Here is a 25,292-nt window from a genome sequence, read left to right on the forward strand (position 1 = left end):
CTACCAACAGCTAATATTAGCATTCAGCCAATATCTAGCTAGGTTTTCAATGTAACCTGACCACCAAGTTAGCTGATGATGTTGAAGTGGCAGAAGTGGAAATTTCTAATTAAAGCAATGTATTTATTACCCAATTTACTGTTAATATTGGCATGAGCTTACACAAACTAGCTTAAAACGTTAAACTTAAAACATTAAATTTAGGCATTAAGCTACTTGAAAATCCCTTAGCTTCCACTAAGCTAACAGCTAATAAGCACTTACTACCAAAAGGTCATGTTAGCATTCAACCTCTTTCTAGCTTATACAAACAGGCTTGAGGCTTAATTCTAGCTAAACCCCTAGCTATTGAGAAAACTAAACACAGCTACCAAATGCTAACTTTAATATACAGCTCATTTTAAGCTAGCATATAGCTAGGGGTTTAATGTAACCAAATGAAAGCAATGTAGTAGAAAACTACATTCTTGAAAAAAAATGGTAAAATATTCGTCAAATTTTCCATTGTTTTGTCTTTTCAGTTGCGGGTGGATCAAAAAGCCATAAAATGACAACAGTTGGTCCGATTCTCAAATATAAAGGCCCTTTAAAATATTATTTTAACAACCCATCTAAAGCTTAATGTTTGGGGAAAATGGCTGTCATGTGAATATCAGGAATGCCTAATTTTTCTTGTTCCATGAAGAAATTTTCTAAAACTTGATGGTTGATGTTGCACATTTTAGTAGCTAAAAAGGTTCGGTCAGGAGAAATGAGGAAGACCTGGACTGCTGATCTGTGAATTCAAATCCAAACTCCTTCTGCACTGTAGTTTTTTTTTTTTTTTTTTGATGTTTCGTTAAAAAAAAATGTTACATGCAAATGCTGTTTTTTAAAACCAAAAATGCAATAATGAGCTCTCTTTGAGCACTTTTTTCACTCAGTACTTTTTTAAGGAATAAAATTCTTGTCGACCCAGAGCTGTGAAGCATTCTTTTCTTTGTGTGACTTTATGATTTGTTGCTTTGCTATAGCTTCTTTCACTGTTGCATCATAGGCCATAATTGAGTGGGAGGGAATGGAAGTTTGCACTCGAGATTTATGACAGAACAGCATCAGTCATGTTAAGTCATTGTAGGAATTCTATCTCAATGAATTTTTCAACAAATTATCCTGAATATGAGTTAATTTTTACCATAATGCATAGTCTTTCTGAGTAATTAAACAGATTATCTCTGCCTCATACAGCCTGAATACCAAGATGCTCAGTTCTATCATCTGCAGGGATAAATAACATGTTATTATCTCTGGGTTTTTAGATTTTTCTCTCTTTCAGGTGTTCTGCTGAAATGTGCCTTCTTGTTAAACACCGACACTTCAAAGTTAGCTGTCTTGCTGGAATGGATTTAGATGCTAATAAGCTCTTTGAGTGAAGCAGAGGGCTGAGATGACAGCTACTCCAAACTGGAATTTCAAGTCACAGAAAAGGTGCGGGAGCTTTTGTCCAGATTGAAACAATAAACAAACGTGATAAGATGAGAAGCTGCTTTAGTGGGCCCAAAAACAAGCTTTTAGCTTGAAGGATTTCTTCAAGATATTGCTTTCTTCTGGGACCTCAAAAGTCCACTGCATTTTATTGATTGTATCTTCTTGTATTCTCTAAACAAGCTGATATTTGTAGCTTTTCAAAGAGGCAGCAGACTTCTTGCACATCTATTTCAAAATGTTCGTACAGTAGATGTGTTAAGACAAGTGGCTGAGAAATTTCTCTTTTTTGCCAAGTATACATTGAGATTTCTACTACTCATGGCTACAAGCCAAAGAGAAACTGAGGCCATACGGCAGTTGGCTTAGCACAAAAAATAAATAGAAGGGGAAAAAGTAAGAAAATATGGCCTGAAGCATTAACTTGTGTAAAACTAACATTTCCTCATTTTACTGGGGGTTATGTGCAGTACTATTTCTTTGCCATGAGCACTAACTGCAAACTTGTAGCTTAAAATAGCTTACAGAAGCAGCTCTTCTCCCAGTTTAAAGCTTTATTTTTACTACTATGACACCAGGGTGGTGTCTATAACCTTAAGCAATAAAGTCATCAATTTTGAAACCCTATAACACAACAGAAATACTGAAACAGTGAAGTCAGAATGTGTTAAAGCAGCCAAAACAGCCATATTACATATATATCAAGGAATTACATGATACGTTATTATGACGACATATTTACACTCATTACCAAAAATACTAAGTAAATAGGGCCCACTTAAATAAAGTGTTACCAAGTGCTTTCACTTAGCAGTAAACCAATTTTTTTGTTTCATGGATGAATTTTATATAATGAGGACGAAAAGTGGTTAAAAGTAGCCTTCCTGGTTGATAGTAAAAGATACTTGCCTTGCATTTTGGGATCGCTCACATTGTCAAACACAAAATTAACTTTTAACAGCTTTTCCCCCTCATTATGTAAAAATCATCAATGAAGCCAAAACATTGTTTCATAATTTGGTAAAGCTGAGCAGTGTGTCTGGTCTCTGCTTGACCTTTAAATGCCTGGTGGAGCCACAGCATTACAAGGTGGTGGTGGAGTTATGTGTTACAATGGTGAGCTTGTTTGACTGAACTCACAACCAATGGTAGAGACAAATCGCAGTTCATGACAAGTAAGCAGCAGAAAACACGATTGAAATACAGCAACAGAATGGCAGCTTCCAAAAGCAGTTCATGCTTCCTAATGCAGTGATCTTTGACGTAACAGCAAGCATTTCCACGGCAACTATAAACAAGTCTTGCCTGTCACGGTAGCTTGACGAGTATAGCCAAAGTAACAACACACATCCTGTTACAACTGTAAAAATAAACTATTTCTCTGACTTTGAAAACTTTTAAAAATATTTAAGGTAATGTAAGAACTCAACTAAAATAACAGGGGTAATCATTTTTGATAAATGTAGACCTTTCAGTGCAAAAATTTCACATCTTGTACCTCTGACTGATTATAAAATACTTAACTATATGTTATTTTTTTAAATTCTGAACTAACAAAGCACATCCAGAAGATTTAACTTTACGTTTCACCTTTTCATCATTTTTTTTGTCTGATTTACAAAACCAGAATGTACAACTTTGTCTCTGTAATGTGCAAGGAATGCATTAAGATGGACTGTTCCTCTTCAGATAAAGACTAAAGTCAGTGGTTATCCTGTAGCAATAGAGAAGAAAGCAATTATAAACACATCCAATTTAAATGCCCCTGATTTAACATGGCAATGATGGCGAAAGCCTGTTTTGTAACGGGGCAATGATGGTGAAAGCCTCTGATGTAACATGGCACTGATGGAAATGAATCTGGCTTTGATGGATAATACTGTGACTGCATGGCAACGCAGTTTTGGAACACAAGTGTTTGTCTTCCAAGCTTTATAATGCATCTTTTGCAAATCATCTCCTGCATTAATTTCAAGTATTCCCACTGAAATGACCTGTTTATGGGTCAAGAATGTGAAGGTAAAAACTGAGTGTCTTTATGGTTATATGAGGGCCCAAGAAGATTTTGAGGTTTCACAGTTTCCATGCCATGTTTAGGTTTGGGTAAAGCTGCTCTAGAAAAAGGGTGAAGATTTTTCATGGGAAATGCCACCATATATTAAGAAAACCATACATACTAGATTTGTGCTTAACAACTGTTCACAACATCACAGTTTCATTTCAGTTATATTTTACTAAAAAAAGATTTATTGCATAAAAACCTCAAACAGCAGTACAGCAGATGATCAGAATGATTCAAAAAAGGTAATTTCTGTCTCTGATTATGTCTTTATATCAGATATATCTGCTATTTCACTAACCTGTTTAGTTGTAACATTTAAATCTCCCTCTACTGCAGTGAGGTTAGCTAATGTCTGTCTGAGCTCTGTGATCTCCTGCTCTCTCAGCATCAGATCCTCTGCTAGCCTTCCTATCCGTAGAGTCAGGTCTGACAGCTGAGGTTCAAACGCCCCAAAGTCTCTTTTTATTGCTGCAACTTTTGGTTTCAGGTCAGACGCGAAGGTCACCGTTCTGATCAGACGAGCTCGGCCACTCTCCAGCTCCTGCAGGCGATCAGAGATCTGTTTGTCAGCCGCTGTGAGTTCAGGGACCCGTCTGCGGAGCTGGTCTATGGCCTGAGAGTTGCGTTCAGATGCAGAGCGGAGATTTGAGACTCGGTCAATGCTGCTGGCCAGGACGTCCCCAATGTGTTTGACCATGCTGCGCTCCACCTGAGAAGTCTTGTCCTCCAGCTCTCCCAGCTGAGTCAGCAAAGACTCGAGCTCTGACTGCAAGCCATCCATCCTACGCACGTCCGTCCTCACTGATGCCACCTACAGGACAAATATAGAGAAAACACTGTAAAGCACCAGTCTGGGCCTGGGGGGTTAGAACAATATATTTCCATTTTGTCTTGTATATTTTTTCTGTTTGCATCATGACATTAGATCACAGGACTTTGTTAGCCAATAAATTAAATGGAGTTGATTATTTATCATTAAATAAAGGTGCCAAACTGAAAAAGCCCTTATATAGTGTTCTTTTTGATAACATATTTTGAAAATCTTTCCACATCTTGTGAGTTTGTGACAGCATACTTGGCAAAATTATATCCTTTTGCCACTAGTATCATAGAAAGAGCACTGATTATGTAATAATTAAATCAAGTAAGATCAGTGCAAGCCACACTAATAAAAGGTTTTGAGGGTTTCTTTTTGTATTTTGTTAGAATAAACCATATGCTTTTATATTTTAGAGAGCTTATAGGAAAAAACATAATTTTATGATTTTTTTTCTGATGGATGGATGTTAAAGATGGATGGATATCTTCTATGGGATGGATGGAAGTTATGGTTTGTTGTTATAGATGGACTGATAGATTATGTTTTCTGATGGATGGATGGATGGACGGATGGATGTTATAGATAGCTGGTTGGATGTTATAGAAGGATGAATGGATGTTAAAGATGGATAGATGGGTGTTTTTTTTAATGGTTGGATGGATGTTATAGATGCATGGCTGGATGTTATTGATGGATAAATAAACACATGTTGAAGATAGATGTACTGATGCATGTTATAGATTTTAGGGCATAATACTTTCTTTCAACTTTTTTACATTTTAAAGGTAAAGCAACTCATTTTTTAGGATTAAGCATTTGTGATACCAGACAGCATTGGCATTGGACCAAAGACCCAGTAAAATAACAGAAAACAAACCTTGTTGTTGAAGTCCTTTGTGATGGCTGAGGTGCGTTCCTCTATCTGTCCCACAGCCTCTCTCAGTGCTGCCAGGCTGGTCTGAAGCTGAGCTCGTTTCTCCGTCAGCCCTGATGCCCACTCTTTCAGGCGGATCACATCCTGCTCCAAGCTCTCCAGCCTGGGCTGCAAAGGCCCCCGCTGAGCCCCAAGATCCTCCAGCATCGGCTGGATGCTCTCACACTGAAACAGGACATATAATAATACATACATTTACAGAAACAACAGCAGCAACTTTGTGTATTTAGAAGATGTAAGCCATTTAAAGTATTTGTACATAGACATCATTTAGAGTGGATTTTTCAGTGCTTAAGTAGAGAAGACAGGTAAATCAGAGGGTGATAAAATAAAAACAACTTCTTCATAAGAAATATGACTTTCTTTATTAAGTTTAGTGATAGAATAGTTGACAAGTTGATTAAAAAATCTACAAAACCCATGAAAATGAACATTACATCTATCAAAATAGGTAATATGTATTGTACAGCATTTTAGATAACACTGATGGATGTGTAGGAAACTAAATACACACTATTTTCTTTAAAAATCAGTTTACGCTTGTCTAAAAAGGCATTTTCAAACACTGCCAACATATTTTATTGAGCACAATGATGACATGAAAATTCTCATTTTCCTCCAAAAACAGAACAAAACCAAACATTTTTAATATTATGATAAAAAAAACATAAAAAAAGAAGCAAAACACTTGAAAACCAACTGATTGTCAGAATAATTTTCTTTTTTTATACACAACAGCCTGTTTCTCAATACTGCTTCATAGCTGTGTCAGTGCAAATGGCTTGCATGAGAGTAATAGTGCATGTTTAAGGTCAGGTCAGACTACATGTGTTTTTTTAAGATGGAATCATATCAGACTTTGCAACTAAAATCTTGTCCATGTCTCGGCCGTCAGACTGGCAACACTATAAATGTGATCCAGCCATCAACAATGTCATCGTGACTATCTTCAGGACTGTACACAAGTTCATTGGTCATCTCAGTGTGATGCTATCGGTCTTGTGCTCTTAAAAGAAGAAGCCAAAAAGAAGAAGAGTTTGTGAATTTGTCCCTATGAAGACTAGGACAACATGGGCTGGCTATCCTTCAGACAGAACCTGAGATACAAATGTGGTAACATACCAAGAAAATAAGGCCGATTAGCTTGTGATCCTAGCTCTGCTTTATGTAAACAGAAGATCCCTGGAGGACAAAGACTGGGTGTGGGGAAATGTCCCTCTGGTAAATGATGATACAAAGATAGGAAGCTAATGCTGGCCTGTTGGTCAGTGTCAGGAAAAATACCAGTGTTATTGACTCATGGTTGTGGGGTGTCCTGGATGCATCGTAGATCATGTCACACTACAAGATTGATTGTTGCTCCAGATGTTCGTATTCAAACTCAATTCTTCACATGGGCTGCAACGCACAATCAGGTCAAAATCTAGCCAAAATTCATGTTGTCTGATCTGACTTTAGCTCAAATACTAAAAAACCTTAATGTATCCAAATCTAATGATATTGAAATGTATCTCGTGTCGTATGAGACATATTACCTGGGTAAGTTTTAGGCAGTGGCAGTCACACTTCCTGACATGAAACTGAGTATCACATTTTGAAAAACATTCAAACTGAGCACTTTTAGTCTTTGGCTGGAAAAAGGAGACACTCCTTTTCCCTAGTTGGCTCAAAACAGTGACATCATTCAGTGATGTCATCAGGAGGAGGTTGGGTCGCTTCATCATCCTTTTCCCACTCCTCCCATGGTATCTCCTCATCTTCCTCTTTCCACTCTTCTTCCTCCACAGCTTCTGTCTGACTGTCAATCCTGTTTTCCTTCAGCACCATGGTAAGCTCACGAACTGCCTCTTTAACTACAGAGAGCTCATTCTTCATCTTTAAGATGCTGTTTTGAGCGTGCAGCGTGTCCAACTCCTGCCTGATCTCCAGGATTTCATTCAGAGCTTTTAACATGCTATCCTCAGTCCCAAACACCTGTAATGTCACCTCTTCTAGACGTTTCTCTGCACTGTTCAGGTCCCCCCCCAGCCTCAGGATGGAGCGCACTGCCTCCTCTACCTGAGGCAGATGTTGTTCACACTCCTTCACCCGAGGGATATGCTCGTCCAGCTGAGCGCTGAGCTCCGCCTCCCTCTTGCTCAGGCTGCTGATCTGTGCCTCCAGGTTGTGGATCTGCTTAGTGTTCCAGTCCAGCTGATTCTGCGCTCGCTTAGCGTCCTCCTCCTCTGTGCGCTCCAGAGCCCGGGCGTTCCTCTTGGTGCTGTCCTCAAGCTCCTCCAACCTCTCCGCCAGCGCCCGGGCCCTCCGCTCTGCCTCGTTCACTCGCTCCGTGGCTCCGGCGTGGGCTTCCCGGGACTCGGCCTTCAGGGCAGAGAGGTCAGAGGAGATGGCAGCCAGATGCACCTGCCACGTCTCGGTCACGTTGAGGAAGTGGGCGTTGACGGTCTGCAGGTCACGGGAGGCAGAGTTCTCATCGGCCTGCATCGCCACGACAGCAGCGTGGAGGGTGGAGATGTCCTGTTGGAGTCGGGCAGCCAAGGAGACGGTGGAGAGCGCCTGCTGTAGGTCGTCCTCTGAGGCAGCGAGCTGCAGCCGCAACACAAAACAGGAGGGCTGTTTCTGTTGGAGCTCAATGGTCCTCAGTTTTTTTACATGACAGATATAGTAGAAAACTCAGGGCATGCACACATTAAACTAAAGGAAACTAAAAAATGATGATAGAGGACATTATGTAAATACGAAAGATTAGGATGTCACAAAATGCTCAAATCACAATAGTAGATCCATCACACAATTTTTGACTAAAAGTGAATGTTCTGTTAAAATTCTTTGACAATAAAAACACAAAATTGTCTCTCATTGTTAATTTCTTTTTTTAAAACGTAAGAAAGACTCTTTAATTTTGAGGTTATGTACAAAACACTGAATGTTTTTCTTTAATAAATATAACATTGGTAAGTGTCATCAGCTACCAACATCGAAGCGGACAAGCTAAATTCAGACCGTGAACTCTGCTAATTAAAATAAGGAGTACTCCAAAACACAGTTTTTGCCAATTTGATCTAAACTGGACATATCTGTATTGATTCTTAACTACATTGCAAGGTCACACACCTGCAAAAGATGGGACGCAGGACAAAAGAAATGTGCCAAGATGAGAAGTTCATACGAAAATTTCAAAGATGGAAAACACAATAAGCATGCAGATGCTGCCTTAAGACTGAAGAGTTTCCTCCAACATGTTTTTTCCTAGTGGCCTCTTAAAACAAAAGTTTTTTTATAGAGGTAACAGGTTGACTATATCTAATTTAACAAAAAAAAAGATTAAAAAAGACTACAGTGTCCTTTTAGATGCATTTTTGCCACTCTACATGTTCAAAAATGGACTAAATGCTTTCCATGATGCTCTCTAAATAGCCAAAACTGGAAGAAATGCCTCTTTGGTGCCCTCTAAATGGATTATTTTGACCCCCTGCCCCTGGGTCCAACAATGTTTAAAGGTGACACATTGTACCTTCTCAACCTTTTAACACAACTCTCTGTGGTCTGAATGAAATGTTAGTGCTATGCTTTGCCAAAATATAACATGGTTTAAGCTACAGAAAACATCTTTGACCCTGCATAAACCAGCTCTCAGAAGGCTCAGTTTTGGTGTGCTTCTCTTTAAGAGCAAATTAGGTCTTTCTCTGACATGAATTTAGCTGTACGCTTCCATGGCAGTGGCTGGAGATTCATGGATGGAGATATCAGGTGAGGAGCAGGTATTATTTTTACAATGAGGATTCATACTGAGCACAGATTCTCATCAGAGGATCAGACTTTGTGCCTTCTCTTTAGTGCTCTCTAAAGCCGGATGTACACTGTGCGATGTTCCTGTGATTCAGCCACAAATTTTCTGACTTTCAGTCAGATCATGCGTCGTTTGTCGTGCTGTGTACAGGTGTGTACGACGGCCAACCACAGCCTGACTACGACCTGCTCCCGACCGGTCAGGAGGATTTCTGGCATGTTTGATATCTTGGTCGTATGACTCCAGACACTTCACAGTGAGAGCAGAAAAGCGAGCAGAATAAACAACTTTGGGGAATTGTTTTCCTTTGTAAACTGTCAGACAGCATCCTAAATTACCATGACAACAGCTGGAATGACTTGCTGATGTACCCCTGTTTTGATAAAGGAAATAAAAGAGCAGGAAATACTCTTACCTGTGGACCTGCAGCTGACATAGGGGTGATGCTGTTTGTGTGTGTGGGATAGAGAGAGATAGCAGGAGAGGGAGAGAGAGAGCTTGAGAGGGAGAGTGAGAGAGAGAAAGCAGGAGAGATAGATGGGGGAGAGAGAGGATATGACTGGAAAAACTTCACCCTCAGTGTGTGTGACTTTTTAAAAAGGAAACTGCGGATTTCTGTCACGGTCCGTCCTGACTTCAGTCGCACAATGTGAGCACTCAGGTCATGCACGACCGTTGAAACATACAGTGTGAGCAAACAACTCGTGCGCCATGCTCATGCATCGTAAGCGATTCAGTCACACAGTACGAGTTGACATTCTGCCACCACTCTAATATGGTCGGCTTTAAATCGTACAGTGTATACCCGGCTTAAGTGACCAATATTTGACACAAAACTCTCTCTGGTGCCCTCCAAGTGGACAATATTTGACATATTGCCTTATGTGGTGCCCTCTAAGTTGACAAAATTTGACATGTAGCCCCTTAAGTGCCTGCTAAATGAACACAATTTGGCTAAGTGCTCTCTAAGTGGGAAAAATGACAAAGTGCCCTCAGCATGGAAAAAATTAACAACTATTTAATAATGGTGCCCCACAGAAAACAGCAGGTGCCCTTTAAACCATTTTTGCCTTTGCCCCTCAAACATCCTGAGTCCGCCACTGCAATGTATTTACTATTCAGTTCACCAAATTGTGTAAACAACATTCTTAAGCTGTATGAATGCTAAATCACTCCTAACCAAAAGGTTTGACTGCAGGGCTAAATTAGTTGAATTGGCCCTTGAAGGCTCCAAACCTGTCTCATAGACGCACCTTTTTAGAAACTTTCAGCACTTCTTCCTCCATGTCGAACAAACTTGAGGTCTTTCCATGTAAGAACTTGTATTTTTCTTCAATCTCAGAGAACCTCTCATTTTGTTGCAGCACCATCCTGAAACAGAGAAACATTTAGAAACTTTCACTCAGGAACAATGGAGGAAAACTTAAGTAATTCATCGTAGTTTGACTCACCAACTCAAAGCTCCACAAGCTGCTAGCGACAACAAGCACATTACACTTTTAATATCCAAACTCGAAGATGATTTATTTGATGATGCGTTGTTCACTGCCTCCGTCTTCGCCTTTTTATCTTCATCTTTGTCGTTTGAAGACGAAGTTTCCGACACTTCATCACTTTGTTTTGGTGATTTTTTCCTCTGCTTCACTTCGGTTGGCATTTTAGCAAACTGGCACAACGTTGGTAACTTTTACTGATAAAATTTAACAGGCCTAACAATGAAACGCTTTCTAGCTATTCGTGTCGTTGCAGACATACATAAAACAGCCTATTCACAGATAAGTTCATAATTCACTCATAAAGGCAGCAGAAATAAATGAACAGTTATTAACGGCTGCGTTTGACGGTACAAGACACACTTACAAGCTAGCCCTGCTTCTCAGGAAAACGCCCCCTTCAAGTGCTCGTTTTGGGCTCGTTGGAACGAGCACTACCAAAACGCGTATTTATAATACTTAAATTAACTGTAAAAACCGAACTGTTGAGAAGTGTTTATATCTTAATCATCATCTCAAACATTGGTTAAAGGCAAAATTAAAGTTGGTTATCCCACTTGACAGTTTTTTAATGCTACAACATAGCTTTAATCTGTAACACTCACAGTTTCGACGGCTCATCATGGGTCATAAACGCCTCAGGCAGCCACGTAAGCGGTTGCCAGATTTTTCCTGAATATGGCCAGAGTGGATGAATGAAAACTTTAAAGGGAACAGGAAACGTATGATCAATAAAAAAAAAAAGAAAAAAGAAAAAAGAAAAAAACAAATATGGAAAATTTTCAACAACTAATTAGTATTTGTGTCTCTAAACTCCATTTTAAAAATACCTTTATATACTTATTGCAAAGAAAAATACATTTGGTAAAAATTAGGCAGAAAGCAACAAAGCATAAGCACAAGCCATTTATTGGACATGTTTCCAAAAGTCTAATTTACATTTTTTGTCTCAAAATATGTCAAAAGTCGAATTCAAAGCCTTATACAGCATTGTATTTTTAAATTTCAGCATACTGTCATCACCATTTGCCAACAATTTGCTGTTGTGCCAGCTATTAACAACAAGGGTCATTCCAATTACATGAGCTACTTTTCTTGTATGTAACATTTAACAATATTTCACATCAAAAGAAACAAAAAAATGAACATAAATATCAACAAATTTTTTTTAAGAAGTCTACATTGGACGTTTTCCAACTTAAAGGATAAGATTTGACTGCATGTAAGTACATTCAAGCAAAAGCTGCCACGTGCAAATCCTAACAAATTATGTGCAAAAAGGAAACATGATGCCACAGCAATAAAGCAAAATGAGGGCAAGTTATTAAGACTTCTTTGGACTAAGGCATTGAGTGATGGAGTACACAAATATTTGGTCATGAAAGTATCTGAAACTCCCCTTTTTTCACTCTTGTAGTGTATTAAACTAATATTATTGTGCTGATTTTAACAGAAGCCAACGTTATTCCTTACCAAATATAAAGCTACTCTGCTACAGCTTTTCAACAGCAAACCCAATATCAAACTAAAGCACCACCTGAAGTGCTACATATGCCAAATTACCAGCTTTGTCTTACTTGACAGCATTGGCAGTATTTTATAGCGACTACACAACATTTTAAAGGCTTTGAATGGATTGTTTACATTCATATTTACAGTAAGGCCTGGAAGCTACAGAAAGGTCCCACCACATTAAGGTAAGTTTTGTCATTAGGAGTCTGCCATTAAATTAACAACAAAAGCTTCAACATGAAAAGTCATCACTAACATGTAAACACAAAGTCCAACAAAAAGCAGCTACAACTTGAACTGAAAGATCTTCAAAAGTCACCCCAGTACATCTGCAAGACCCCTTTCTTCATTTCAACCTCTTAAAGTGTCCAATTAAAAACAGAAAAAGTGCAACTAGCCCATCTTCAAGGGCATTCTGGTGCTACTTAATTGATGACCTTTTTGCGATTCTGAATAAATTTTTTTAATTAAAGGTTTGAAACCACTAAAGCCATTACAATCCAAAACATTCAGCATCTACCCCGCCATCTCAATAATTGTGTTTTAAGCTGATTTTTTACCTTTCAACAAAGCAAAACCATCTGTTTACCCTTGTTTCTATTCATTTATGCTAAAATTATCCAATCAGTTGCTGCTAATATCTTTATAATGGCCATAGTGGTTGTAACAGTTTCAGATAAGACAACAAAAAGTCAACCAGGATTCTTCCCTAAGTCTCAAACTTTTAAAAAATATATTTATTGCTACTTTGACTTAATTCCATCTTGTCCCTTTTGGACAACAGATATATGAAAAGTAAGATTTAAACTATTTGTATTAAGGCGTGTTCTAATGAGGCAAATTGCAAATGGATTAAACATAATTAAGAAATATAAATATCTGCTACCCTAAGACCTCTTTTTTCAGATTTTGATTCTGTCTGTGGAAAAGCAAACATAATTGCACTTTAGGGACAGAAAGGACACTTTCAAACCTTAAGGAATGTGCAAGAAAGACAAGAAAAAAGCTCAACATAACCCTAAAAATTATGTGTGATGACTAAGTGTAACCAACAAAAAGTTACCCTAGTCTCCTCCAATTAGGATTTAGGGTGCTCATCACCGAAAAGAAACCCCTCCTTCAGAATATCTTCTGCTACATACAGAATTTCTAAATATTTAATTCCAGGACCGCAAAGCAAAGTAAACTGCAAACTAAACATTCTTCATATCTAAATTATACACATAAATTTCTTTTCAAGATGCCTGCAGAGGAATATAACTGCTGGGAATATTGTGCTTCGGCAAACTTGATTGTAACAACTTCTGTATGTACATTATCCAATATAAAACTAGATTAAGATGTTTACAGGATTATATGGGGGTACATAATAGAGCAGATTTGTCCACAGCGTTAGCTGGTCTTTCTTCTAAGTTAACAAACCAGCATGAACGACCACAATGCATTGATACTTCTCAACTCTGCAAACAGAGGACGATTACGAGGGAGATGAATCCAAACAAATGACTCAGGAGCTGTAGTGATCCTGAAAAAGGGAAGAGTAGAATTTTAAGACTTAAATTTTTGTTTAGCTGATGTTAATAGCAGGGTTTTATTTCTTTACTAACCTGAATTGAGCTAACTACACCACTGGCCATGACAGAAAGTTTCCCAGCGACAGAGCGCACTCCCAGTTTGAGCTGCGACATGTCAGGAGCATTCGGTAACACGTTGGCCAGACGGTATGAACTCGCTGTGAACATGAAACAAACAAATGAAACCAACCGACAAAATGACACATAAAATAACCACATTGATTCATGATCAAATTAATGATGCATGATAAAATCTTAAGTACTGTAAAGGCTGAAACATAAGATAACCCAGTATGTAAGATGCAGTGTTTTTGTGGGTCTCCAAGAGGGAAAAAAGATTCATACTGTCCTGACTGAAGATCTATTGCAAATTTTTTTCAACCAGCGTGGGAAATCTCTTAGCTGTAACAGGGACTTTAATGTTTGTTTTATTATCAGCACATTTTGACTGGGGGGACTTGAGATTTTTTAGATTTTTCAAATTTTGAAAGGGTGCCTCGACAGAAAAAAGGTTGAAAAGTGCTTATCTATTGCATTCAGCAAAGTCAACAATGTGCAATTGCTTCAGGACTTTCTGTTTTCCCATGCGGAATTTGCACTCTGACTAGCTAATATTACTGTAGATGAGCTCTTAGCCTATGGTGACAGTTGTGAAGTACAGAGCCACCTCCCTGAAGTTACACTGCTCACCTTTGTTGTTCTTAAATGAGGTGTCTTTTTAATCAAACCAGAAGTTCATGACTTTTACTTAATAAACCACTCCATTTTAAAATACAGGATCATTAATTAATGTTTTAATGACTTTTTTATTGCAATCTTGAGTTTTATTTTAATAGATGCCCCTTGTTATGAGCAGCCACATAAAAAGAGAGAAAGAGGGGGCATAAAAGAAGGACAGCTGCCCTGCTTTAACCCTCACTGAGTTCAGACAGCATATATGCCTATCCACAGAGCTTGTATTAGACACCATTTGCGCTACTTCAGCCATAAAGAGGGGAAAGTGGTTTATGTCTGTAAACAATCTCATATGGTGGTAGTATATGGATAAAAAATGCAGACATAGTCAGCAAAATAAGGTGAAAGGCCTGCCCTGCAGTTGTCTCTGTCTGAAACACAGATGGGCAGAAACTGTCAACAGGCAGGCAGGAGGAACTTCAAAATAAAAGAGTAGCTTAAAGGTGGCAGTGTAGATCGACATTTTGATTTTCTATTGATCTGATTGGATAATAAATCAACCAATCAATATATAGATATACAGTGATGTATTGTTACATCCCTAGTATGACTTCTTGCAAAACAATGTGCAAAACAATTCAAAAAAGGTGAGCGGATTTTCACTTGCATCAGGGTGCTTGCAATGTGTGACAATGATGTCTGCAATTACAGCAAAGACAGTGCATTTTTCTGCACTGATATGGTGGTTGTAACTTAAAACAGGACACAGCCAACTTTTCAGATGGAAAAAAGATATCAAAAATGGGTAATGCACAATGGATTTTATGTTAAATCTTCCTTTGAAATTGTGCACTTACCAGTTTGTTTCTTCTGATCGTCAAACAGGTCAGCAGAGCTTATAGAAGCACTTCCAGCAAATCTTTCCAGTCGCGTTTTGGCCTCATACTAAAAAGCAGACATGCAGACATTTTTTAGTAGTTGCTTTAAAAAGCTATGCATCTGTTTAAGATAGGTGCAAAATAAAAGCCCCATACTAAGATTATGTAATTCTTCTTTGTGAGCACTTAAAAACTTTTAATATACAAAGATATATTATTACATCTAAAGGAGTAAGATGAAGTTATATGTATGTTTTTATGTCTTAGTGCATTTTGTATAATGTGCATAGCCTGTGCTGACTTCTGATTCAAGCCAAACTGTTCATCAGGGTCTATAAAGATTTTTCAATTCAATCAAATGTTGAGTATCTAATTAATGCATACACAAATAATTATATAACACCATATACAAAAAGAAACTAGCAAATTATGCAAATAAGCTCCATGCATGCACAACACATTGTATAGTTTAAAATAAAAGATGCACGTTATCATCATACCTCAGAGTTATCTTGTTTTCCAAAGTACATATCAGAGGAGATGGATTTCACATCGCCTCCATACTTTTTCTGAGCTTCACCTGAATCAAAGACTGGTTCAGGTTTTCTTCTGGATGTGGGCCTTATGACAAAAATAATGACAAAAAACAAATATAAGCAAGAGATATATATTCCGAGAAGACAACATTTATTCTAATTACTTATCTCATTCAAGCCTCTCAGACTTGTGGTGCTAAAAATCTAGTTTTTAACAACTCAAAGCACAGAAGGCAAACTTTCAGTATTTTGCACTTAAAATTAGCTTAACCAATAACCAAACATGTTATCGAAACTGACACGTAGTCAGCTGTTTTCCAAAATTTAGAAAAGGGAAGATAATTGTGCCTTGCAGTGGGTATATTTGAGCAAAATCTTCTTTTTGAAGCAGTAACCGATTTGAGTGACAGGAACAGGGTCTACCTGTCATCTAGTGATGTGATTGTGGAGCTCAGGAAGAAGTCCAGCTCTGGTTTCTTGCTCTCCTTCATCCAGCCTCCTCCCTCGCCTCTATCATCCCACCGGGAAGAGAAACTATCTATAGAGTCTGACTGGTCCTCAAATCGAGTCAAGACCCTGAAAAAAGAAAGAAGTTCAGAATAATGTAAAGTAATGTGGAAGCAGAGTGAAAGACTGACTAAGAGGGCTTTTTTGCTATGGACATTTCAAAAGTGTTTCAAAAGTAGGGTATTAATAGCCACATTAATCCACTATCTATTCAGACAACTGTGAAAATTAAAATATAACAAATATATGCAGCTAAAACCAATTCATGCAGTTGAATAACCAGCTTAAACTTTTCCTCACAAAAAGTACCTCTGAAACTTTCCAGGGAAAAGGGAACATTTTGTGTTTGCACGTCTGAGTTAACTGTGGATATACACCAGCAAAATTAACCTGGTCTCATAACTAGGGCTGTCAAGATAATGTGTTTTCTTTGATTACTTCTACAATATAAACTGATCCGACTTTGTTGTTTAATACTCTTCTCCTCATACAATTGACTTACGGTAGTTTGTAAATTTCACAAAAACTTTCATGGACTTTAGACTTTTATTATTTCATTTATCCAGATCAACACCATCTGGGACTGATCGATAAGACAGCCTGTCTCCTCTTCCTCCCCTGCCTGTGTGCTTCTAGCCTAGGGATGGACAGTTGGCTGCCAAGAGACCACATGCAGCCCCCTTCTCACTCAGAGCCTGCAAGTCAGTTTTAAACATATACAAAAGGTAAACATGAGGAAAGAATCCCCCAACTTTCCATGAAGGATTTCAACCTAAGCTACAACACCACAGACCCAACACTCATGCATTTAAACTAGGGCTGTAAGCATTAATGCATTGCTTGTGATTATTGCAGGCTTCATTGTCCCTTTGAGCACACTTTGGTTAAGCTACTGCAGCGTCTCCCTGCAGCCACAGTGATGTAAAATTAGTTCATCACTGCTTCCACTTTAAAAACTCACAGACCGCTCAGTAGACAAGTCAAAAGTCAACTGAACCTCATGTTTTCAAAAATGTACCTTTTTACTGTCCCTTTAATCTGTAACATGTTCTTTTTATGAGTGGTTAAGTTCATGTCATAATTTTCAATCTACAAAAGTTCCTCGTTTCCTTTCAAAATAAAAGTCTGTATCTTTAAAGGAAGTCAATCACCCTTAGTTTTAGACAGTGCAAAAATCCGAATTGAAACGATAGTTTTAAATGCAAAACAGCAGGATTTCAAAATGCAACAAGGGAGATTAATTGCAATTAAGTACAGAGATTATGATATAATTTATAATAAAAATGTAATTTAACAGCCCTAGTTCAAACATGGAAAGTGGAAACATTTCTATGACAATATTTGATTTATGAAATTTGTTTTTTTTGCAAGAAACTAGTAGATAAAACTGGCTAAATTTATTCTTTAAAGTCCTTGTCAGAAGCATTAGTGAATGCATTTTTGTAAAGCTAGAAATGTAAGTCAAAAATACTCTGAACCTTTTTCCTCTAGCACGTCTTAATACACTTGTTCTTGACCAATGATTTATGAATAAAACATCTATTATTACCAAGGCATACAAGGGCCACGCTGAAAAAAGAAAATGATATAGAAGATCTGTTGAAGAAAAAAAGAGGAAAAAGAAAGAAAAGAAAATCTCAAGTTTAAAATGAAATTAAAAAAAGACAAAGATTTTTTTTTTTTTCAAGATTTATTTTTGGCTTTTTTGCCTTTATTTGATAGGACAGTGGACAAAGTCGGAAACAGGGAGGAGAGCAGGGAAAGACATGCAGAAAATAGTGCCACGGTCCGGACTCGAACCTGGGTCGCCCGCGCATATGGTTTTTTAGTCTAAACGCTGTAAATGTATGTGAACCAAAACTTATTAAAGATTTTAAAGAAGTTTCTTTTAATTTTTGATTTGTTATTGTTGTAAATATATGATGCTAAAAGCGTTAAAAATTTTGAGTTCCTAGTGTCAAAATTTAAGAATTTTTAAACAGAAATTTCAAGCCTTTTCTGGTAAATACACAACTTTTTAAACCCCAAAATTCTGGGTTTATTTTCTTGTAAATATACCACTTTACAATCTAAAAAGAGTTTTTCCCTTAAAATGTGTGACTTGTTTTCTCAAAAATTAAAGGGTCCTCTTTTTTCATTTTCTGGCTCCAATTTCCCACCATACATTATGTTGTCAAATCATGATTTAAAATAAATAAATGCATATTTAATTTGACAATAGAAGAGCAGACAGTGCCTTGCACCCCTACTGAGATCTTTGGAGCCCCTCCAGGGGTTCCCAGACCCCAGTTTTGGAACCACTGCTTTCACATTCAGTTTTTTGTTTATTGCAGTCAAAAAGCATCACTTTTTCCACAATGATAAAGCTGTTTATAACTTTTGTTGAATTACAACTATTGAACTGAGAGTTCTCTACCAGTTTTAACAGTTTAGCCTTCTGGAAGTGAGCATAGTTAAAGCAGTCCTCTTATAAAAAATGATGTTTACACTTTGTTTCCCTCATCTTTCCCATTCAGTGTAAATGTACTTCTATTGCTGGTTTAAGGTTTGTAAAACATTAAGATGCTGTTCAGAGGCCCGTTCTTCCTAACTGTTTCGTTATGCTCCTGCTAGCTGTGAAAGCTGTTTCACATGGAAACAAACCCAGGCCTGTGCTCAGACCAGCATCATATCAATGAGAAGGGAGTGAGACTGAAAGAAGGATAAGTAAAGCAGCCTTGATCGAGGAGAGAGACAGTCAGTATGTTTGCTTTATGCACTAAATCTACCTGTTGTTCTCTTCTTTTTATCAGTAGCTTGTAATTATTCTGCATTTTTTATTGATTGACAGCACTAAGAATACCTATGACATTGAGGATTTAAAGAGGACAAATATAAAAGTGCACTTTAAAGAAGAATTTAAATATTCTGACCTAGAGGTGAAGGATCCTTCATCATCGTCATCGTCATTGAACCGCCGTCCTTTTTGACTCTTTGCTCCCACAGGACTCTCTTGCTGAATGATGTGCATGTCCGATGTCACCGAGTGAGACACTCCCCTACAGAGAGGAGCAGATAATGAAGCCATGATGATAGCAAGTCACAAGGAAAACTCAGACTTGACTCTATAAAGATTTACTGATTTGAAGCATCTTTATCGTTATTTTACCCCCTGATCGTGAGTCCCATGCCAAGTCTCTCAGCTTGTTCTTTCTTCTTCCCCTCTAACCCCTTCAGCTTCTTCTCCTCCAGTTTCCTCTGCTGTTCAAGGTCCTTGTAGGCCAGACGCAAGGATGGAGTGCTGAGCCGGAGAAAAGGAAAACATTTAAATGATAAAAACAGCTGTTGACAGTAGCAGAAAGATAATCTACTGACCAATAAAGGAAGAAAAACATCATAAATAGTTTTAAGAAAAAAGCAATGTACATGGATTCCTCAGGCTGGCTGTTCTTGGTGGGGGCATTGCTCTCCTCTTTCTCTCTGAGTCTGTCAGCTGCTTGAGCTTTCTTCTCCAGCTCTGAGAAACTCTTACTGCTGACCTTCTGAGCTCCAAGGCCGCCCTTCTTAGAGGCCAACTGAGAGCAGACAGATTATCTTACACACTATGAATGCAAAGTCTGTAAACACACATAAATCTACTATGATGTAATTAAAGGTTTAGAAGGGTGTGATGGATACATACAGTTTTCTTGGCTGCAGCTGGCTTCTTCTTAATGAGAGAGGGGAGATCTGGAGAGGTAAGAGGATAGTTATGATGTGTCTTCTTAAGTGAAGCAATAATTCAGAAACAACAGGATGTATTTAAAGAAGCAGTCTATGAGGTTTCAGTGCTGTGCTCTTTGGTGGCAATGAGAAAAATGACTGTTAGCAAGCTGTTAGCAGTGAAGTCGCCACTTGTAGAATGCTGTAAATACAGTGATTATTGGTCAAGCTATAATCACTTTTCTTTACTATTTTAATGAGAATCTTGTGCAATACATGAATGTGCAACATATGTGGGTTATGTGGTTACATCTTCAACTACTGTTGTTGTTTATTACATATATGTTATTATCTGGCAGCTTAATGTGTGCAGCACTTGGACAAATTTTAAATATATAAGCTGCAGCCAACTTTTTTTTTCTAAAAATTGGTATTACAAGTGTGGTTCATACACTGAAATTTACAGTGTATTTGAAAAAAAAAATCCTTAAATGACAAAGCAATACCTGGATTTGCTTTTGGAGACATACTCAGCATATCCACACTGGGACCCTCCTCCAAATTACCTGAAAATGAGTAATGTAGATGCCATAAGTGACATACATGCTAGTAAGATAAATAGGAATATGACAGGTTTGTTTTATGTTTACAAGAAAGATGCACTACCATTTCTGTCTTCCTCTTTATCTGGGGTTGAGGGTCTCTCTGATGTAGTGGAGCTGAGACTCATTTTGGCCATGTTCAAATTATCAGGTTCAGCCTAGAACAATGTAACACCAGGACAGATACTGAAGCTGCTACATTAAATTTCAGAGATTAAACAAGCATTATACTAAAACCGTCATCTTTACCTGTGAATGCAGACTGAAGAAATCCACCTGCTTGTCGCCAGGTGATGTTGGGGAGAGAGGAGCCTGGCTGTCGAGCCACAGCTGCGCAAAAGAAAAGCAGTAGTCAACTTCCAAATGAAAAATAACTACTGCACAGAAATCAGAAGTAAAAGACATGTGTCTGCTTTACCTCAGTGCCATGACGTCTGGTGGCCTGTGTGCCTAAAGTCTTGATCTTGTCCCTGTATAGCTGAGCGGCCCGGCTGTTGTATTTGGCGTTTGCTGCGCTGGCTGTGCAGCCATGCTGGTTGAAAAATGCAATCTGAACAGATAGGAAAGTAAACAGGAAGCATTTACATGAGTTTATTGTGTGTTTTGCAGTGTTTTAAGATTTAATTCTGTTGATTTTGTGTAGCTGATGTTCTGTACTCACTGCACTAGCATTGCCTCCCACTTGCATACATCTCAGCTGAAACCAGGACCAGTTAAAATCCAACTCTGTGGACCTGGTCAAACAAATCAAAGTTAGGATTTAAACTTACTTAGAATTTTTTGGCATGTCTGCCCTTTTCAGTATTTCTAAGATCTGATACTGGTACTGGTCTATAAATCTACTAAGTAATGTAAAGTAAAACATATCTAATTTATAGTCTACTTTAAGTACTGAGTAGCTACTGAGGAGTTGTACAGTAAAATATGATCTCAAAAATAAGAGAATAGATCTCCAACCAGGTTGTTTAGTTAAAGCCACACCTCTATAATAAAGTAAAACACACAGCAAATTGACAGTGTTTATTAAACTCAGAGTTTAACACTTTAGACGTGTCTATCTTAACCCACACTGCATATACAGTAGTTGAACTACACTTTAGAAAGTGTTAAATATTTTGCAATATGGCAGAACTACAGTAACTCTTAAAAATCTGTGGCAAGGAGGGTCTCTGGCAAAAAGGGCAGAGTCAACTCCATGAAAGGCATCTATGCACTATGCATCCTTTAGGAACACCTTAAGTCACAGGAGACAACTGTAACTCGGTGGATAACTTCATTCAAGGTGAAAATGTGTCTCACATTTAAAAAGAAACAACAATTCACCAGAAACATGACCAAAGAAACCCCAGCAGGGATCACTGGACAACAGACAGCATCCAAAAACACAACTAAACACATATAAAACACAACTTAACACTCTGCCCAAGGGCATGATGGGAACTCTACCTACACATCCCCCAGATTTGAGATTGCAGTGGGCCGAGCTTATATCAACTGACTCTTTACGGCATTGAATTAACACTGGTGGATCAACTCTGTCAAATAGCTCAAACACCGAGGACCATTTCACTCAAAATTGAGTAAAATTTTCATTTTGGGAGTTAAAATCAACTCTGAAATGTTAAACCCTGAGATATCAATACTCCAGTTGTTTCTGTGTCCAGCAGCAGTTTTGGGATGTGATCTGGAATCACTCTCTCTCTATGTGCTAATGCGTAGTCAACGGAAGTGTAAAAGTACAGATATCTGTACTGAAGTAAAGTACAATTACTCTGGTTAAAACCTTCTTACGTAAAAGTAAAAGTACTGATTTCAAAATGCACTCAAGAAACTACACAAAACAGAAAATAAACTACTCAATTACAGAAGTTCAAATAAATGTAATCAGTTACTTTCCAATCCTGCAATTCAGTATGTTATTTTAATGAACAGCATGAAAGTGCAGAGCCTAGAAAATCTTAGGAAAGTAATGAATCCAACAAAGCGGCAACAGAACTTTTAAAAACTGTACTTACCACACAAATATGAATGTTTCCAATATACTTTTACGATTTAATGCACTAAAGTTTGCTTGCAATTTTTGATAGTTGAAAATAAGGGAGGGGGGCTTCTATTTTTGTTGCTGTGGTATCAAAATGAATATTGATATTATTTGATTTTTACTGATATAATAAAGCTAAACGTTCTGCTACCATGGCAACCCTTGTAAAGCCTATCTATTAGGGCTGGGCAATATACCCGGTTTTTACAATTGTAGACAGATTTTCAAACAAGAGATAGGGTAAGAAAATATTTTTCTTATTGATAAAGATAATTTTGATGTTGATTATGAAATATAAAAATTATAGCAAGACAAGAATGCTCAGCGGGAAAATGGTTGGGACCACTGATGCATCCGTTTAACATCTGTATCGGCCCACATTGGCCCTGGTGACAAACATCTCTGCAGGTTATGTGGCTTTAAGAAATACCAACTTTTGTGTCTAATTAATTTAATGTTTGCATCTAGTTTATCTAACTGCTGATTCTGCACTGCTGAGTTTTTCTTTTTCTTACCTAGGCAGAGAAAGTCATTACCAGTTGGGAAAACTGATTTGTTTTCAAGGTCACACGTGACATAAAATTTTGTTTACAGAAAAAAGTCGAGCCATATATTGTATACAAGTGCATCTCCTCCTCCAGACTCTGGGACCTAGAAGAGTGGAGAGGCACAGAATCTACGTTGTGTGAAGTCCAGTGTGAAGTTTCCACAGCCAGTGATGATTTGGGCTGCCATGGCATCTGCTGGTGTTGGTCCATTTATTTTCTGAAGTCCACAGTCAATGCAGCAATCTACCAGGACATTTTAGAGACCTTCATGATTCCTTCTGCTGACAAGCTTTATGGAGATGCTGATTTCATTTTCCAGCAGGACTTGGCACTTGCCCACACCGCCAAAGGTACCAAAAGTTGGTTCAATGACCATGGTGTTACTCTGCTTGATTGGCCAGCAAACTGGCCTTACCTGAACCCCATAGAGAATCTATGGGGTATTGTCAAGAGGAAGATGAGAGACATCAGACCCAACAGTGCAGATGACCTGAAGGCCGCTATCAAAGCAACCTGGGCTTCTGTTACCCCTGAGCAGTGCCACAGGCTGATCGGCTCCATGCCACACCGCATTGATGCAGTAATTCATGCAAAAGGAGGCCCAACCGAGTATTGAAGGCATAGAAATCAACATACTTTTCAGAAGCTTGACATTTCAGTGTAAAACATCCTGTTTTTATTGATCCTATGTAATATTCTAATTTTCTGAGACACTGAATTTTGGGTTTTCTTATCTGTAAGCCATAAATATCAACATTTTAAGAAATAAAGGCCTGAAATAATTCGCTCTATGTGTAACAAGTCTATACAATATATGGGTTTCACTTCCAGAAGAGAGTGACAAAAAATCTTAAACTTTTTCATGATATTCTAATTTTTTAGATGCACCTGTATATTGTAAATACTGTATATATTGTTTCCCCATTCAACTAAGAAAATTGAGATTTTTTTTTGTGTCCCTTCTTATCATGTTTTGTTTCTGAAGTAGTAAGTGAAGAAATCCTGACTTACCTGATAAAGGACAAATGCACCCCAAGAGACCTGTGAGTCCCAGAGCAGTCTATGCATAGGAACACACCATAGGTGATGCTGGCCCAACTTGGGTTTTTAGTCGAGCAGTCAAAGCAAACCTACAGAAGATTGAGGAAAAATAAAGAATAACCTCTATATGAAGCATGTAAGTCTAAAAGTACTTCCCAACATCCTCTCTATTAAAGATCATAAGCTCATAACAATACGAAAGACGTGTAAGCAAACATTGTGAGAGTAGTAGCTCACATTAAAACCATAAGAAGGTCTGATAAATATGTTAATGGGGATCAAACAGCTGTTGATGAATTCGGTTGAATTCCACAATGAAAAATCGGTGTTTTGGGCAAATTGTTGTGATTTGGGGCCTTCTTTATTCCAATTTTACTTGGGCTTAAGTCGCTGGAGACGCTTAAAGCAAACAAAAAGAAAGCCCAACACAAATATGGCTAATGTCAGCTGTCAAAGCAGCTAGCTAGCTGAACTGTCAACCACCTGGCTGAAGTTACGTCAGGTTGTATTTCTTAAAGTCAGCTCTCCTGTGAATGCGTCAAAACTGGGATTTTCAAAATCATTCCTGTTTTTATTTTTACTTATTTCTTTACTACTTACGGTTTAACTCGTTGTTAGAATACAACTATGAAGTTTAAACTCGCCTTGGCGTTTCTCAGTGCGACGTGTCAAATATTTAGTTCAGCTAACTTCCTTGTTCAACGGAGTACACACTTTCTGCCATCTGAAACTCTCACCTTGTTCGTCGGAATGGAGCGGAGTCGCTTGAAAATAGTTGAAATTTCGTGCTTGCTTGGCTCTGCCATCGTTCAGTCCGTTTGTGATACCTGGCGGTTTCAGGAGAAGCAGGAAAAACAGCCCTGCGTTTTTCCTCTCAGTAACTGAATGCGACACGTCAGTTGGAGAACGTCATGGTCGAGCTCTGATTGGATGAAAGCGCCCCGTGGTTATGTTATTGTAGCAAGGCCTTGTGGGTAATGTAGTTGAGGTCCATTTTTGAAGCCAAGAATGTGTCAGCCGTGGACCATAGATTCTGAGTGGATAGTAATTGAAGGTACAGAGTCTAGGAGGTGACATATACATGTTAACAAATTTAGATATTATGTAACGCTCTTTAACAATACACAGTGAAAA

At 38.1% G+C, this 25,292-nt stretch overlaps 2 protein-coding genes across 3 annotated transcripts; both read right to left on the bottom strand.

Moving 5' to 3' along the window:
• Positions 1–2,016: 2,016 nt before the first annotated feature.
• On the bottom strand, positions 2,017–10,982 carry LOC121505639 (IKBKB interacting protein). 2 transcript variants are annotated; one of them, XM_041781108.1, is made up of 4 exons: positions 10,522–10,971; positions 10,324–10,441; positions 5,224–5,445; positions 2,017–4,337 (listed from the first exon to the last, which is right to left on the bottom strand). In XM_041781108.1, the coding sequence occupies exons 1-4, from the start codon at positions 10,725–10,727 to the stop codon at positions 3,786–3,788; spliced, it is 1,098 nt and encodes a 365-aa protein (XP_041637042.1). In that variant the 5' UTR covers positions 10,728–10,971; the 3' UTR covers positions 2,017–3,785. The 2 variants fall into 2 exon arrangements, with proteins under 2 accessions (XP_041637042.1, XP_041637041.1); XM_041781107.1 differs by lacking the exons at positions 2,017–4,337; positions 5,224–5,445 and adding an exon at positions 5,481–7,866 and having other exon boundaries at positions 10,522–10,982.
• A 489-nt stretch (positions 10,983–11,471) lies between these two features.
• arfgap3 (ADP-ribosylation factor GTPase activating protein 3) lies at positions 11,472–25,056 on the bottom strand. Its single transcript, XM_041780961.1, has 16 exons — positions 24,896–25,056; positions 24,129–24,247; positions 21,190–21,262; positions 20,947–21,078; positions 20,778–20,858; positions 20,593–20,686; positions 20,433–20,492; positions 19,907–19,953; positions 19,651–19,799; positions 19,394–19,525; positions 19,158–19,283; positions 16,162–16,314; positions 15,703–15,823; positions 15,182–15,269; positions 13,683–13,807; positions 11,472–13,600 (listed from the first exon to the last, which is right to left on the bottom strand). The coding sequence occupies exons 1-16, from the start codon at positions 24,962–24,964 to the stop codon at positions 13,583–13,585; spliced, it is 1,587 nt and encodes a 528-aa protein (XP_041636895.1). The 5' UTR covers positions 24,965–25,056; the 3' UTR covers positions 11,472–13,582.
• Positions 25,057–25,292: the final 236 nt, after the last annotated feature.

Source organism: Cheilinus undulatus, linkage group 23, assembly GCF_018320785.1.
Source record: "Cheilinus undulatus linkage group 23, ASM1832078v1, whole genome shotgun sequence".
Lineage (NCBI taxonomy): Eukaryota > Metazoa > Chordata > Actinopteri > Labriformes > Labridae > Cheilinus > Cheilinus undulatus.